Consider the following 16,596-nt stretch of genomic DNA (forward strand, 5'->3'; position numbering starts at 1 on the left):
TGTCAATTGCATTATAACAAACTCTCGTCAAACTTTTATTTATTTATTTATTTATTTTTACTTTACAATATTGTATTGGTTTTGCCATACATCAACATGCATCTACCACAGGTGTACACGTGCTCCCCATCCTGAACACTCCTCGCCCCTCCCTCCCCATACCATCCCTCTGGGTCATCCCAGTGCACCAGCCCCAAGCTTCCTGTATCCTGCATTGAACCTGGACTGGCGATTCGTGTCTTATATGATATTATACATGTTTTAATGCCATTCTCCCAAATCATCCCCCCTCCCTCTCCCACAGAGTCCATAAGATTGTTCTATACATCTGTGTCTCTTTTGCTGTCTCACATACAGGGTTGTCATTACCATCTTTCTAAATTCCATATATATGCATTAGTACACTGTATTGGTGTTTTTCTTTCTGGCTTACTTCACTCTGTACAATAGGCTCCAGTTTCATCCACCTCATTAGAACTGATTCAAATGTATTCTTTTTAATGGCTGAGTAATACTCCTTTGTGTATAGGTACCACAGCTTTCTTATCCATTCATCTGCTGATGGACATCTAGGTTGCTTCCATGTCCTGGCTATTAATAAACAGTGCTGCGATCTAGTCAAACTTTTAACAGTGGCCATTTTTTAAGTCTTGCGTCATTCACAATTACTGTTTTACTCAGATGCTTTTGCAGAAGTGTTAACATAAATATGTTTCATTTTATTTGTATTTGGCCAAGCTGTGGGATCTTAATTTCCTGACCAGGGATCAGACCCATGTCCTTGCGGTGGAAGCGTGGATTCCTAATCACTGGACCACCAGAGAATTCCCAAATGTTATCATTTGAAAGAAGATCCATGAAAGACTCTGGTCAGTACAGGTTTCTGATAACTAAGATCAGTTTGCCCTCCCGAGGAAGGGACAACCATGGACCTTTCAAGGACCTGCCCCAAGGCTACTGCACAGCTCACTATGCATCATGGATGGTACCCCAGAACCTGTCCCTCTTTCCCTTCCCCACGCCAGTCAAACGGGCCCATCATGTTGCTGATATAATGTTAACATGTGGAGACTTGCCTCTGCACTAAGCCCTCTGCAGGCTTGGCTCAAACATCTATAAGGAGAGTCTGGGCAGTGAGTCCACAAAAAAAAAAAAAAAAATCAGGGCCCAGGCAGTGCCATGAGGTTTTGGGAACTAGTTTGTCAGATAAGACTTGTGTTGTTTCAGAAGCTATGGTTGACCATGGGCAAGCCTATCCAACCTCTAAGAACATGAAAGAGGCACCATTCAGCCTTTGTAGGGATTTGGGGGTTTAGGAGAACTTTTATTCCCCATCTGTCTCTTATGGTAAGGTGTGGGGCTGGGGATCAGAGTAGTGAGCTGCCTTTGAGAAGATGAAGCAACAGGTGAAGCAGATGTAAGTTCTGGGCTTCTCCCAAGCAGGGCCACCATCTGTGTGTCTGTGGTTGGGTGCAGTGGCAAGCATAGCAGAGGAGAGAGAACCTTTAGAATTTTGGTCCCAGCTCTGGGAGGGGGCTTCCCAAGTGGTTCAGTGGTAAAGAATCTGCCGGCCAATGTAGGAGTTCGATCCCTGGGGTGGGAAGATCCCCTGGAGAAGTAAATGGCAGCCCACTCCAGTATTCTTGCCTGGGAATTGCACGGACAGAGGAGCCTGGGGGGATTGCAAAAAGTCGGACATGACTTAGCAACTAAACAATGACAAGTGGGAGGGAGCAGAAAGCTGATATACCCCATGGAGTACTGGGTCCTAGTGGGATATACAGAGCTCCTCAGGGTAGAGTCTCACAAAGAAACAGCACATCCTGGTAAGAACATCCCTTTCTATCAAGGGGTAGGTCAACAATATGTTCCATCTACACACCTCTGTCTTGGCTCAAACCCCCATTTTGACTAAGTGTCACATATGTATTTGTAGCAGGGGGGCACCCCTTCCACCAGCCCACTGCCTCTAGAAAAGTGAGTGTCCCAGGCCCTGTACATTCCCCAAATGCCCCTGCCACTATTCCTGTGGTCTGTAGGGGAGGGAGTGGGAGAAAGTCCCTCTGATGCCTTGGACATAGACACCTGGACACAGGAATGAACCTCAGTAGCCAGAGGGCAGGACTCCAAGTGATTTGGCTGGTGACCACTTATGAGGCCTGGCTGATAACCCTTTCACTGACAGTTGGCCTGTTCTAAAGGGCTGTTCTGGGACTTTCATGCAAGTTCAGTGGCTAAGACTCCGAGATTCTGTTGCAGAGGTTGTGGGTTAGATCCCTCCTTGGGGAACTAAGAATTTCCCAGGCTGGGCAGCCCTAGTCAAAAAAAAAAAATTTTTTTTAAGGGGTCTGTTCTAAGGCTTGGACAATGGGAAGCTGAGACTGGATGATCACAGATAAGCCCTTGTGGAGTCAGGATAGGTGGAAAGATATTTGGGTTCACCTGTTAGAGACGGAGGCAATGCTCACTGTTTTCACATCTCAGCTCACATGCCCTGGCAATTAGGAAGCTGACGCTCTAGCCTGGGGATGAGCCGTGGCAAGAGACCCTTCAGTGGCTACAGCTGATGACCCTAGGCATCCCATGGGAGGTGTGGGCATGTGGTGTTGGGCAGGAGGGTGTGTTGCCAAGGACACCAGGTGGCCCCTGATAGACAGTGACTCGGTTAATGTGGTAACAGCATGTCCCGTGTGTTCTAAACAACGCTCAAGGCAGCTACCAGGGGAGGGTGGTGCTGTCCACTGGCATACCTACTGGTGAGAGACTGGCAAATTGATTATTATTTGCCTCCTCCTGCTGAGTAAGGGTTCTCAATATGCCCTGGTTTGTGTGGACACTGAGTCTGGCTTAACCCAAGTTATCCCCTGGGACTGTGCAAACCAGGTTGCCACTCCTGGGGGGCTTAGAAAGGCTGAGCACCATGGATGGATACTGTCATTGAACAGATAGTGATGGGGGTCACATTGCAAAGGTCATGATGTACAAGATGGGGAAAAAAAAAAAAAATGAGAGTGACCGGAGATCCCTCTTCCTTATATACTGTAAGCAGCAGGGGCGGTAAAAAGGAAAACTGGGATATGAAAGCAGCAGATTAAACTACTAGCAGGTAAAGCCACCTTGGCCAGGTAGGGGCCTATGGCCCCATATGCCGGGCACCTGATCCTGTAAACGTGTGGAAATGGTGGGAGACAAACACTGCCTGGACTCTCACTGTGGATCAGCCCGCAGTGCAGCTGAGAACACCAAGCCCCGTCGAGCCTGGGAGAGGTTTCATCCATTGGAATTTGCCATGGGACGACCCACTGGGATGGGTGAGTTGCTCTGCACCCTTGGTTGAGGAGGAGTCTCCACTGGGATCCCACCGTTCTGCTGCAACCTGGGCCTGCGGAAACCGGCTAGACCGGAGGTTGAACATGCGCCTTTGAGGGGAGAAGGTGCAGTCCTGGCCCGGCCTGTCTCACCTCCAGTTCATCTCTTCACACCCGACAGTGCTGCCTCCCCCAGCCAAGAAGTACGGCATACCCAACCAGGTCAAGTTTCTGAAGCTGCCGCCTTCCTCTGCTCGAGGCCAGGGGGACACCTTCTGATTCCCACGGTGCCATCATTTGATCGCCGTCTTTGTCCCCTCCATTGGCCTGCTGCTGCTGTTGCTAAGTTGCTTCAGTCGTGTCCGACTCTGTGCGACCCCATAGACGGAAGCCTGCCAGGCTCCCCCGTCCCTGGGATTCTCCAGGCAAGAACACTGGAGTGGGTTGCCACTTCCTTCTCCAATGCATGAAAGTGAAAAGTGAAAGGGAAGTTGCTCAGTCGTGTCCGACGCTTAGCGACTCCATGGACTGCAGCCTACCAGGCTCCTCCATCCATGGGATTTTCCAGGCAAGAGTACTGGAGTGGGGCGCCATTGCCTTCTCTGTCCATTGGCCTGGAGGACACCAAAACACACACAGAGGCCCTTACTAAACTCCCCCGGGAAGCCCTGACTGCTGCTGCTGCTGCTGCTGCTAAGTCGCTTCAGTCGTGTCCGACTCTGCGACCCCATAGACGGCAGCCCACCAGGCTCCCCTGTCCATGGGATTCTCCAGGCAAGAACATTGGAGTGGGTTGCCACTTCCTTCTCCAATGCATGAAAGTGAAAAGTGAAAGGGAAGTTGCTCAGTTGTGTCTGACTCTTGGCGACCCCATGGACTGCAGCCTACCAGGCTCCTCTATCCATGGGATTCTCCAGGCAAGAGTACTGGAGTGGGGTGCCATTGCCTTCTCCGAAGCCCTGACTGAAAGCCAACAAAGCCTGTCCTTCCTGAACCCTGACATTCTCAATTAGAAAAGCTCTCCTCCAACATAGGATGGCCTTGGACAACGTCGCTGCCTTGCCAGAGACACATGGGCCATTAGCCAAGCAGAATGTTGTGCGTTCATACCTGGTGAGTCTTCTGTCTGCTAATCTGTTATTTTTATTAAATAACACAAGGACACAAATGGATGCCCTGAATGATCCTACCCTCAGCCTATCGTTGCTATTGTTCAGTTGCTCAGTTGTGTCTGACTCTTTGTGACCCCGTGGACTGCAGCACACCGGGCTTCCCTGTCCTTCACTATCTCCCTGAGTTTGCTCAAACTCCTGCCCTTTGAATCAGTGATGCCATCCAACCATCTCATCCTCTGTCATCCCCTTTTTGCTCCTGCCCTCAGTCTCTCCCAGCATCAGGGTCTTTTCCAATAAGGTGGCTCTCTGCATCAGGTGGCTAAAGTATAGGGGGGCTTATAAATCAGTGCTTCAAACCACGGGGCTCTGGGTGGAAAAAAAAATTAATTTGGGAACGACTGTCTTATGTTTTCTCTTGCATGCACCTGTATTGTAGGTGAGGCATCTGCCTCCAATGTAGCCAGATAACCATCCAACGAGCTCCATGCGAGTGAAACCCGGGCTGACCTTTCAGGGAACGTTTCCAAGGAGGGGGCTGCACATGTGAAATAGAGCCGGTCACGAGGGGTGGAATCCTAGGAAAGGTCATCAAGAGGATGGGTCTGGGGCAATCAGAGTCTCCTCACTTCTTCCCTGTCTTTGGATTGTGCACGTACATTTCCTGGGCTAGAAGGTGCCTCAGGACACAGCCTTGAGAGAGTAAGGTGGGGTTGAGACCATCTGGATGGTCTGTGTTCCCGAGCCCAGTTAAGGCCTCTTAACTGCTGTTGTTTAGTTGCTCAGTCAGGTCTGACTCTTTGGGACCTCATGGACTGCAGCCCGCCAGGCTCCTCTGCCCATGGAATTTTCCAGGCAAGAATAGTGGAGTGGGTTGCCACTTCCTTCTCCAGGGAATCTTCTGGACCCAGGGGTCGAACCTATGTCTTTTGCATTGGCAGACGGATTCTTTACCACTGAGTCACCAGGAAAGCCTCTAAGGCTTCTATTTCAGCTTCTAAAACTTGGTGCAGAGACCTACTCCTCTGGCAGCACCTAAGATTGTATGTAAGTTTTCTTGCTTTTTAAACCTGTCACCAACCAGCCTGCAGCGCTGCCTCTTTCTTCGGTCTCTCCCTGCCTTCCGTATGTACGGGATCAGCTTGCAAATGAACACTGCCTCCAGCCTTGTAGAACCCTGAATTATCAAGGATGGGAAGTATATTCCATTCCTCTCTGTTTACCCCAAACCAACGGAGTGTCTGGTATGGTGTCAGAGATCCACAGACTTGTTGAACAGGCTAATGAGCCAAAGACTACAGAGGTGCATCTGGGAGGTAGTCCTGGAGGAGGAGGGCCTGGCGCTATGAAAAACATGGCCAAAAAGGACCTGGCTTGGTGGAGAGGACGAGGAGGGCTGCTTCATGTCCGTGGAGGAGGAGCTGGTCGGTGTGTAGTACAAGGTGAGTTTGTGTGTATGTGTAAAATGGGGGAAGTGAAAGTCGCTCAGTCGTGTGACCCCATGGACTATACAGTCCATGGAATTCTCCAGGCCAGAATACTAAAGTGGGTAGCCTGAATACTGAAGTGGGTAGCCTTTCCTTTCTCCAGGGGATCTTCCTAACCCAGAGATCAAACCCAGGTCTCCTGCACTGCAGGCGGATTCTTTACCAGCTGAGCCACCAGGGAAGCCCAAGAATATGGGAGCGGGTAGCCTATCACTTCTCCAGGGGATCTTCCCAACCCAGGAATTGATCCAGGATATCCTGCATTCAGGTGGATTCTTTACGAACTGAGCTACCAAAGTGGAGTAGAAATGCTTGTCCTCTTCCTAAATTTGGGAAGACATGTTTTGACTATGCCTTTGAGCTCGTGTTTTGGAGACAAAAGCCTGAGTTCAAATCCTGCTTGGGCACTCACGAGTTGTGCGACTTTACTCTCCTGAGCCTCTGCTTATTTGTGTGTATATATGGGGCTTCCCTGGTGGCTCAGACTTAGTAAAGTGTCTGCCTGCAATGCGGGAGACCCGGGTTCGATTCCTGGGTCGGGAAGATCCCCTGGAGAAGGAAATGGCAATCCACTCCAGCACTCTTGCCTGGAAAATCCCATGGATGGAGGGGCCTGATAGGCTACAGTCCATGGGGTTGTTAAGAGTCGGACACGACTTCACTTTCACTTTATGGGGTAATAACACACACCTGTCAAGGTGGTTGAAAGCATTAAGTGAAATGAGACGACATCCTTGCCCAGTCCTGACGCACAATAAATTCTTAAAAAAAAAAAAAATTAACTCAGTTATTTTCAGCTGTGCTGGGTCTTCTTTGCTGTGTGAAGGCTTTCTCTAGCTGTGGCAAGTCAGGAATACTCTCTAGTTGCGGCACACAGCCCACTCACTGCAGTGACGACTCTTCATTGCAGAACACAGGCTCTAGGTCACGTGGACTTGGTAGTTGTGGCGCACGGGCTTAGTTGCCATGCGGGACGTGGGGTCTTCCCGGATCAGGGATCAAACCCATGTCCCCTGCATTGATAGGCAGATTCTTAATGACTGGACCACCAGGAAAGCCTATGATAGATTCTTAGTCTTGGCACCCCCTGTTTTGAAGCCCTGACCCCATCTCGGCAGCTGGAGGCAGGAATTGGGAACCTCTGGGCTGACACACGCGTGAAGTTAATTGGCCTCTGTCATTTGTCCTTATTTGGGATGCTTCTGTTCTTTAAGCTCCCAGGATCGATAAACCATCGATTTAAAGCCATGTGTTGCCTCAGTGCACATCCAGACTCTGTTACCAGCTTGGATCTGGTTAAGCGAGAGGGCAGATGGGATAGAGAAATATTTCGAAGTAGATACAAACCAAGAGCGACGTTCCCTAAACTGCCTTCTTCTCAAGGAGTGCTATTTAAGCTGGGCATGCCCTGGGGACATCAGGTTGGCTCCACACGGCATCCCCGTGTGGCTCTGCCCCAGCTTGGCAGTGTGCATAGGGTTGGCCACTGGAACTTTCTGTTCCTTTCCTCCTGAAGGGGATTTAGCCTCACTGATTCTATGGGTTCCAGCCCTTTGATCCCTGGCACTGGGCAAGCCACACCCACCTGCTGGCAGGGGCTGACTTCCAGTGGATTTTCAGGAAAAAAAGAGGTAGGTGGCTGGAAGCCCGATCTTTCTTTCCCATCTATAGCTCCAGCTGTGTTTCCATCTGGCAAATCCTGGGGTAGAACTCCACACACACACACACACACACACACACACACAGCCCAAGGGAAGGCAGCCAGTCCTACCTGGAACCCCAGCTGTCTTTCTCTTTCAGATGCAAAAATCTCCTGACATCTCTGCGGAGGTGAAGGCTACTTGTTGCTCTGCCTGTGGTCTCCCAGGGGCGCCTGGGGTCCCTCATACCTTGGAATGTCCCCCTCCCGCAGGCATCAGGGGTTTTCCCGAGCTCCCTTCCTTTCCCACCTTCCAGCATCTCTGTGTCTGGAGACCCAAGGCTGGGTCTGACCTGGGAACAGATCTTGGTGCAAAGGCTTGCTGCCTCCACCCCCATACTGGGCTCTTGGGAGTTGATCAAGGTACCTTCCTGCCACCTATAGGGGGCGACTGTCACGTCCTCCCTCCCGGGGAGGGGGCTGGTTCTCCCCCTGCGGGGAGAGGCCCCCATTAGCTCCCTCCAAAACAGACCAAAAAGAAACTTTCGCTGGGTCCCCCGGACTCCCCGCAACCCTCGCCCCCACCCCCACCGGCCCTCTCCCCATCCCAACAGCCTGCTGGTGGAGGGGGCGAGGGAGGGCGGCTCTCTCGGTGCCCTCTGGGTCCTCGCTTTTCCTGAGAGGGTGGGATGGGGGTGGCGGGGCGGGGGTGGGAGACAGACGAGTCCCCTTCCGGAGCCCCCAGCCTCCTTCCCAGTCTCCTGGTCCTCGCCTCTCCGCGGCCGCGCGCGCTGCCTACTCTCCGAGGAGGAGGCGCGAGCCGCGGACCGCCCGGCATTTGGAATTCTGCCCAATAAAAGGGGGGCCCGGAGGACGGACGAGAGGAGAGGAGGGACCGAGGCCGGCGGCGAGAAACGCGATCCGGAGTCCAAAACAGCACGGGCAGAGGAGAGGACCCGAGCAGCCGCGGCGGCGGTGGCGGCGACGGGGGCCCCTGAAGCTCGGCCGCTGCGCCCGCCTGCAGTGCATCAGCGTGGCCGCCCTGACATCCCCAGGATGCTGAACACGGGGCATTATGCACTGGTTAACAGGCTCCGAGCTGCTGAGCGACTTGTTTTAAGCATTTTCTCCCTCGCTCTCGCTTTTAATCTTGTCTCTAGTGGCGTGTGTAGGGGGGAGGACTTTATTTCCATTGGCTAAGCTCTCCCTTCCCACCCACATCTCTTCCACATCACCTTGGTGTCTCCCTAAATAAAACCAGCCCTCCTTATCGCCTGGAAAAAATCAGGAGCTAGAGTTTGAATGGGTTTTTTTTTTTATATAAACACTCACCCCTGGCAGCGTGCGGCTGGGCTTTCAGGATAAACTCCGGTGGTGCTGCCCTGCCTGATGCTGGCTTTTCCTTCCCTCCCTTGAACGTCAAGCTTTAAGCAGAGACCCGAGGACTGGGAACTCTTTCCCTGAAATCTGATCAACCTGAAGCCAGTTGCGGAACTGCACAGGGTCCCCATGGACCTCAAGGAGAGCCCCAGCGAGGGGAGCCTGCAGCCCTCTAGCATCCAGATCTTCGCCAACACCTCCACCCTCCACGGCATCCGCCACATCTTCGTCTACGGGCCGCTGACCGTCCGGCGTGTGCTCTGGGCCGTGGCCTTCGTGGGCTCCCTGGGCCTGCTGCTGGTTGAGAGCTCAGAGAGGGTGTCCTACTACCTCTCTTATCAGCACGTCACCAAGGTGGACGAGGTGGTGGCCCAAAGCCTGGTCTTCCCGGCCGTGACCCTCTGCAACCTCAACGGCTTCCGTTTCTCCAGGCTCACCACCAATGACCTGTACCACGCCGGGGAACTGCTGGCGCTGCTGGACGTCAACCTGCAGATCCCCGACCCGCACCTGGCCGACCCCACGGTGCTGGAGGCCCTGCAGCAGAAGGCCAACTTCAAGCACTACAAACCCAAGCAGTTCAGCATGCTGGAGTTCCTGCACCGCGTGGGCCATGACCTGAAGGATATGATGCTCTACTGCAAGTTCAAGGGGCAGGAGTGTGGCCACCAGGACTTCACCACCGTGAGTACTTGGCATTCAGTTCCTTTCTGTGCTTGGTCTTTGGAGAAGTGCCACGCTGGTGGCCTCTGGCTTGGTTTGAGGTCTCTCTGTGCTTTGGAGCAGGAGGGAGAGCCGTGCCTCAGGTTGAAGGCCAAGAGGGGAGTTGGCCAGAGTTGTTGGAACTGGCAGGAGGCGTCTGCCCGCTGGGATGGGCACTGTTGTCTGGCCGGATGTGCAGGGCGAGCGGGGGGCCTGGCCTTGGGCGATGGCTCCCCGAGATGTGCTGAGCTGCCTTTCACCCACCCAAAGGCAGGAGGCCTGAGCTGTCCGTGGTCCAGGGCACTTGGTGTCTGAGCTGTGTGATTGGAACAGCTTGTCATTGACGAGGTGGCATTTTTTTTTTCCCCTTTCTCTCTCTGCTCGGAAGTAGCATCAGGCACTGCATCCTGTGGGTTGGGCTGGAGCTTAAAGCTGCCAGAGAAGGGGGTGTGGGGCCCCAGGCAGCCTGGCTGGTTCCTGGCTTTGGGAGCTTGCTGGAGCAGGTGATACTGCAAAGGTGTAGAAGTCTCTTTGCTGCCTTTTCCTGTGCAGATTCTGAGCTCCATGTCAGGAGAGGAGAGGCCAGGGGCCCCAGGGTCTCTGTCTGGTCTGCTGGCAGGTCAAAAGCAAAGAGATGTCCAGGGTGCTTGGCCCAGAGAGGAGGGTTTAGATGGAGGCAGGATGGTCTGTGAGATGCCTGTGAGGGCAAAGCATTGCAGGCTGGCTGGTCTGGGAGTTTCAGCTGGAAACTCAGAGGCTCAGTTTGCTATCTGTACAATGATGATGATCGCTTAACAACGTGGATACGAGAGGAGTGGTGTGGGGAGGGGGCGAGCAGCTGTGAGATTCCAAAGCCTGGAGGAGGAGTGTGGAGCTGAGTAAAGAGCAAAAGCGGAGGGGAGGTGGCTCCCTTTCAGGCAGGGGCTTCCTGGAGGGGCAGAGAAAGGATGGGAGGAGAGCTGTGTCTGCCTAATTAGTGGGCTGCTAGGCAGAACTTGGCACCACAAGTCTGATTGCTGCTGCCGACAGCTCCTTGCTCCCAGGGGGGCCTGGGACATCAGGGGCCTTGGGACCCTCCAGAAGCCCAGTGTGGTTGCTTCTCCCAAAGCTGCCTTAGAGCTTTTGAGTCTCAGAACCTTGAGCCAAATTGCAGTCGTAAGTTTGGCGTGGCAAATGGCAGAGAGACCCGACTCTGTCGTCAGCTCTTGTCTGAGGTCCTCTGCTTAATTAAGACATGCCCTACCTTGCTCCGTGATACATCCATTCCCCGTCTGCTCTCAGATCCACTGCCTTAGCAGCCTCTTGCTGTGAGTTTCTTTTAACACTACAACCGATTTCTGCCCACAGCCTCTGTGCTTGCTGTGGGCTGTCTCTGGTCTTCTCTAGAAAAGCCAAGAGTGCTTGAGTGTTGGGGGGTGGGGAAGGAGAGGGTGCTGCTTCTCGCTGCCTGTAGAGCTCTCTTTCTTGGGGGAGTTGTTCTGTGTGATTTGTTTGAAACCTTGTGCAAAACAGCCCAGCAGAATCAGGCCGTGGTATATGGAAGCTGAAGAGGAAGCGGGTCTGAGCTGGGGGCAGGGACCAGCAATCCTGGAAGCCTTTCTAAATTGGAGCAAACAGGATCCAAAAACATGTCACGCACAAATGATGTCTTAGGTGGCTTGGGGAGAGATGAGGGGAAAACCTCATTCTTGGAGGCTGAAACCATCATTGTATCCACCCCATGCTTTCTAGTGCCGTGGCAACGCTCAGCTTCTCCACTGCACCACGCAGCTTAGACACACACTCAGCTGTTCCTCTGTCTGCCTGAACACGCATGGAACATGCAGAGAGTAGAGAGAGAGAGAGGGTGGCACCAGAGCCACCACGGTGGGTAGCCGCCTCTGGACCAAGTTCTCTCAAACATCCACATGACCACATGTACACCTAATGACTTCCTCTCAACTCATGACCAAGTTCCATTTAGAAGTAAAGGTTCTCTGATCCCCAGCTGCTGTTTCATACTCAGCCTGTCATTTGGGTCCCTGGGGTTCCAAGAGGCCAAAGATCAGGCCTTCAATCCTGACCTGAGCCTTTGACCTTGCCAGGTTCTCACTTCAATAGGGAAGCTGCCTGTGGATATAAATGTCAAGTGTCATGTCATTATCTGTCATCCTCACCAGATTCAAGACTGATCTAGGTTGAGTGCCCCTCCTTGGACTGACCTCAGTCTTCCCCCTGCATGGAAAAGGGGATGGGTCTCAGGGCTGGATTGTGTCCAATAGGGCAGGAGAGTGTCTGAAAGGGCACCCGCTCCAGGCGGGACATTGATCTGTTTCGCCCATTGGTCACAGTGAGCAGCCAGGCTCCAAGGGTGGGGCGTGATGTCAAGTTTGTTCCAGGACCTTGCAGTGAAGCCTAGTCCTTCCCACTCCCCCTGGTCTCCCTGGCCTCTTGGCCTGGGGTCCAGGTGTACTTGTCTTTGGCCTGGGGTGCACCAGAGGAGTGTGAGACCTCACAGGTGGCTGAGGGAGAAGTCAGCTCACCATCTTTCTCTCTCATTCATTCTCTGTACTCCGTACCCCTCTCCTTTGGTTCATTTGCTGGACTCTCCCTGGGTTTGTCCTATGCTGGGTGGCTTCCTCCTCTATGAGCTGTGGCTGGCTTAGTAGACCAGTAAAGTGTCGGGGAGGGACTGTCCCAAGTGGATCATTTTTCCCGTTTTTCTTTTTCTGTAAAGCGCACCTAATGCCATCTCCGGGGCTAATGCTTTTGCAGACGCTTCCTTATTCCAAGTTCTTAGCTGGTGAGCAATGAAGTGCATAATACCCTTTAATTAGCGAATGAGCCATGATTCGAGCAGAGCGAAAGACTGTCAGTGGAGGTTAAAAGTCCCAGAAGCCGTGTGTGGGACTCTGATTGCCACGTAAACAGGTATGCTTCATGCTTGGGCAGGTACATTCTTAGCCCTCACCTAGGACCATCTGTGGAGAAGGCAATGGCACCCCACTCCAGTACTCTTGCCTGGAAACTCCCATGGACAGAGGAGCCTGGTAGGCTGCAGTCCATGGGGTCGCTAAGGGTCAGACACTATTGAGAGACTTCACTTTCACTTTTCACTTTCATGCATTGGAGAAGGAAATAGCAACCCACTCCAGTGTTCTTGCCTGGAGAATCCAAAGGACGGGGGAGCCTGGTGGGCTGCCGTCTATGGGGTCGCACAGAGTCAGACACGACTGAAGCGACTTAGCAGCAGCAGGACCATCTGACTTCAGATGGGTACATACTTTTCCTTCCTGGGAAAGAAGAGGAGCATTTTGATTCAACAGTATCGACTTGGCAGAGCCTGCCCAGCTGACCTAGTATGGAAGGAAAGGGTGAGAGGGCTCGCCGTGGGAGTGTTTGTCTGGTCGTGACTGGATGAGTTGAAGTTAAGATTAGAAGTAGGAAGACTTAAGTTTGAGTCCCACCTCCATCATGTCTTAAGCTTATTCCCTGGGTTGGGTTCTGTGCCCTTCTCGGCACTGACTTGCTCATGGAACATCTGATTGTAACCCATGACTTTGTAACTCACAGGGGAGAAAGAGTCATGTGAGACGGTATATATGAAAGTCCTTTTGCGTGTTGTGACAACGATGCAGACGTAAGGCAGGGTTATTATCAAGATAAGTAGGAAGGTGTTTATTGTCCAGGCTGCTTGCCCTGTTTACAGCCCACCAGAAGAGTCAGTTGATGAGTAATGCTGTCACGGTAGCGAGGAGGTTGCTACTTTCTCTGTATGGAGCCCTGGGGGAAAGCCTAGCATCGCAGGGAGGGGGTTTCTTAGAGTGGAGGTCACAGCTGGATTCAGCAGCTAACTGTTGCTGACAGGTGGCAATCCCACTGCTTGTAACTAGCACGTGACAGTTTCACGTCTTTTTTCTGCTTATCACATTGGGGTTCATCCGCCTCCAAGTTCAGGAATGCAAATGATGCCCAGTTTGCATTTTTAACCTGATTCCATAGTGTGTGTGTGTGTGTGTGTGTGTGTGTGTGTGTACTTTAAACCTGACATTTCTTAGGCATTTCTTTCTTTTTGTACTGAAAGAAAGGTCCCTCCACAATGGGATCTTGTTAGAGGCAATTCTATAATTCTTAGTCATCCACGTCACATGGCCTTAGCGAGATGGCTTGGGGAGGGTTTAGCAAGCTCATATATTTGGAATTCTTGCCCCAGGTCGGTGGGTCCATAGCTAATCTTATTACTCCTTATCACAAGAGGAGCAGGTGTGTGAAGAATGGGGGCTTTGGGGAGAGATCTGAGTTGGAATTCCAACCATACCCCCTCTTCCCTGTATAATCTGTAATTTGTGTAAGGCAAATTTCTTAACTATACTCTCTCCATCTCTAATTAAAAACAATAATGCCTGCCACTCAGAGTCGTTGTACTGATCTAGGGAGGTCAAGGATGCCGAGAGCTAGTGTGGGGCAGGTGCTTGGTACGAGAGCAGGGCCCTTGCTTTGTTTAGCATCCCATAGGAGTTTTGCCTGAGCTTTGGTTGGATGCTGGCTCCCATGACTCCAGGCCAGGGCCCTGCCCACTCTTCCTCACTGTGACTCACTAACAGCTTTAGATCATGGGCAACGGCTGTGTTTGTGGGGTTCTTCACTCTCAAAATGTGTCAAGCATTCCCTCTTCACAGTATGTCCATATCAGTTCTTCTACCTGAACACCCCCTCCTTACCCACCAGCTTGGCTTCCATGTCTAGCTCATGCCACTAACCTTAGCCCAGGAAGCTTGTGCTGCCCCCCTTACCCCTGATAGGAGTCGAGTGGCCTGGGTACCAGGCAGGCATCTTTTATCCAGCGTGTCCTGTGAGTGCCTAGCACATCCATTCCTTTGTTAATCAAACAGAGCACCTCCCATGTAGCAGGGATGGTGCTAGACCAGATCTTTGCCATCAGAGAGCTTATGGCCCATTTCTTACCCCTCTGGATCGGGGGGCTTGTTGAGAGCAGGAATCTTGTCTCATCAAACACTTTCTCTGCATCTGTCATGCTGAAAACAGGGCCTGCCCACAGTAAATACCCAGGAAAGCTGGTTTTTTTTTAGTTCCTTGCTGTTTCCTGAATTGATCCCACATCCTTTGCTCATGGGCCTGTCTTCTTTACATCTCTCACCTCTATGTCTATTTATTTAAATCCTACGCATCCTTTAAAACCCAGCCCTAATATCTCTGTGGCCTTCTCTAGGAAACCACTGCCAACCCCTTTCCCCATATCATAATCTAAATTAATCTCTTCCTCCCCTGTCTTCTAGACAGCCTTTGGCGTACTCCTCTGATAGAACAGTCATTATGCATGCTTTCCCTTGCATTAGAATCATGAAGTGTTTAGGCTGAAAGGGACCTTGGAGAAGATTTAATTTAATACTTGCATTCTTTAACCACTGATAATTTTTATACATTGTCCATTTCAGTCTCTCCTTCCTGTAAGACATGATTTTTTTTCCCTAATTTTATATTTTCAGGACTTAGAACTGCTTATCACATCGAAAGCTCTTCCAATGTGTCATCAGAGTGTATGAAGCGGGTTTGCAGCTTTTCAAATGTAAGGTGACTCTGATATCAACTGAACAATTGCATTTTTGGCTTCCCTTTACAGTGTAGGTACCCAGGATTCCCCCTGTATTGAGACGACTTGTCTCTTATTGTTATTATTTTAATAATACACTTTCTGATTATAGAAACAATCCATGCTCACTGGAGAAAACTTGGGAAGTGTGGGAAGGAATAAAGAAGACAACTTTGCCCATAATAGCATCTTAGATATAATTGCATGTATTATTTTGGTGTCTGGGGAGTAACTCCATTTGGTCATGCCTGGGTTCACACATCTGTACATCTAATGCCTGGTCTGGCATGCAGTATACACTCAGCCCGTGTCTGCTTGCCTTCTTCTCCCTGGGTCCCCTGGGTAGTATCCAGAGGGTTAGAAATTCCTTCAAAGGTCCATTTAGTGTAAAAATAAAATCTACAGATGGGTCTCCATGGGTCTGAGCAATACCCCTTTGGTGGGATATATTTTGTCTTATCTGCCAGGAGCATCCAGGGATAATTTGTGAGAGAAAGAGGTACCAGCCTCTCTTAACTCGGCTTCCTTGGGTTTTAGGTTCACAATTGAACAGGAGTTGCTCTTTTTTAAAAAAATAATTTTATTTGTTTATTCTTTTTGGCTGTACTGGGTTCTTGTTGCCGCGTGGGCTTTCCTGTAGTTGCGGCGAGCAGGGCCACTCTCTATTTGTGGCGAGTGGCTCTAGGCACGTGGTTTTCAGTAGCTGTAGCACACGGGCTTAGTTGCTCTGGAATGTGTGGAATCTTCCTGGGTCAGAGTTCGAATCTGTGTCTCCTGCATTGGCAGGCAGATTCTTCACCACTGAGCCACCAGGGTTAGTCCAAGTTACTCTTTTCTGATGGCCCTTGATTGACAGCCCAGCTGTGCATTTACCTGAAGCCATCTTGGTCCTGTGTGTTGTATGTTTGCTGGACTGAACCAGAGATGTGTTTATTGAACCCCAATTGGATCTTCTGACTGAGCCTTAATCTCGTTCCCGGATGAGACCCAACTCCTCATGACCTTGAGGACCATGGACTGTGAAGACCACGAGGTTCTCCTTGCCTGGTCATCTCTGCCTGCCTCAGCATGGTATATAGACCCTGACTTACTCTAACCTGGGAAGTTTCTAGGCTGTATATCAAAATGGTATGCATTGCATTGGGCTTCCTAGGTGGTGCTAGTGGTAAAGAAGCCGCCTGCCAATGCAGGAGATGTAAGAGACATAGGTTTGATCCCTGGGTTGGGAAGATACCCTGGAGGAGAGTATGACAACCCACTCCAGTATTCGTTCCTGGAGAATCCCATGGACAGAAGAGCCTGGAGGGCTACAGTCCATACGGTCGCACACGACTGCAGAGACTTAGCACGCACGCATATACATTGCATTGAATCCAGA

The 16,596-nt window shown here is 51.3% G+C and overlaps 1 protein-coding gene across 1 annotated transcript in view; it reads left to right on the plus strand.

Annotated features, from left to right (window-relative positions):
- Nucleotides 1-8,533: 8,533 nt before the first annotated feature.
- The window catches only part of ASIC2 (acid sensing ion channel subunit 2), a 1,207,018-nt gene continuing 1,198,955 nt past the window's right edge, over nt 8,534-16,596 (plus strand). The window contains exon 1 of the mRNA XM_027517981.1: nt 8,534-9,610. Coding sequence (XP_027373782.1) covers nt 9,056-9,610 — 555 coding nt within the window. The 5' untranslated portion in view covers nt 8,534-9,055. The remainder of the gene's footprint in view (nt 9,611-16,596) is intronic.

Source organism: Bos indicus x Bos taurus, chromosome 19 (genome assembly GCF_003369695.1).
Source record: "Bos indicus x Bos taurus breed Angus x Brahman F1 hybrid chromosome 19, Bos_hybrid_MaternalHap_v2.0, whole genome shotgun sequence".
In the NCBI taxonomy this organism is placed as follows: domain Eukaryota; kingdom Metazoa; phylum Chordata; class Mammalia; order Artiodactyla; family Bovidae; genus Bos; species Bos indicus x Bos taurus.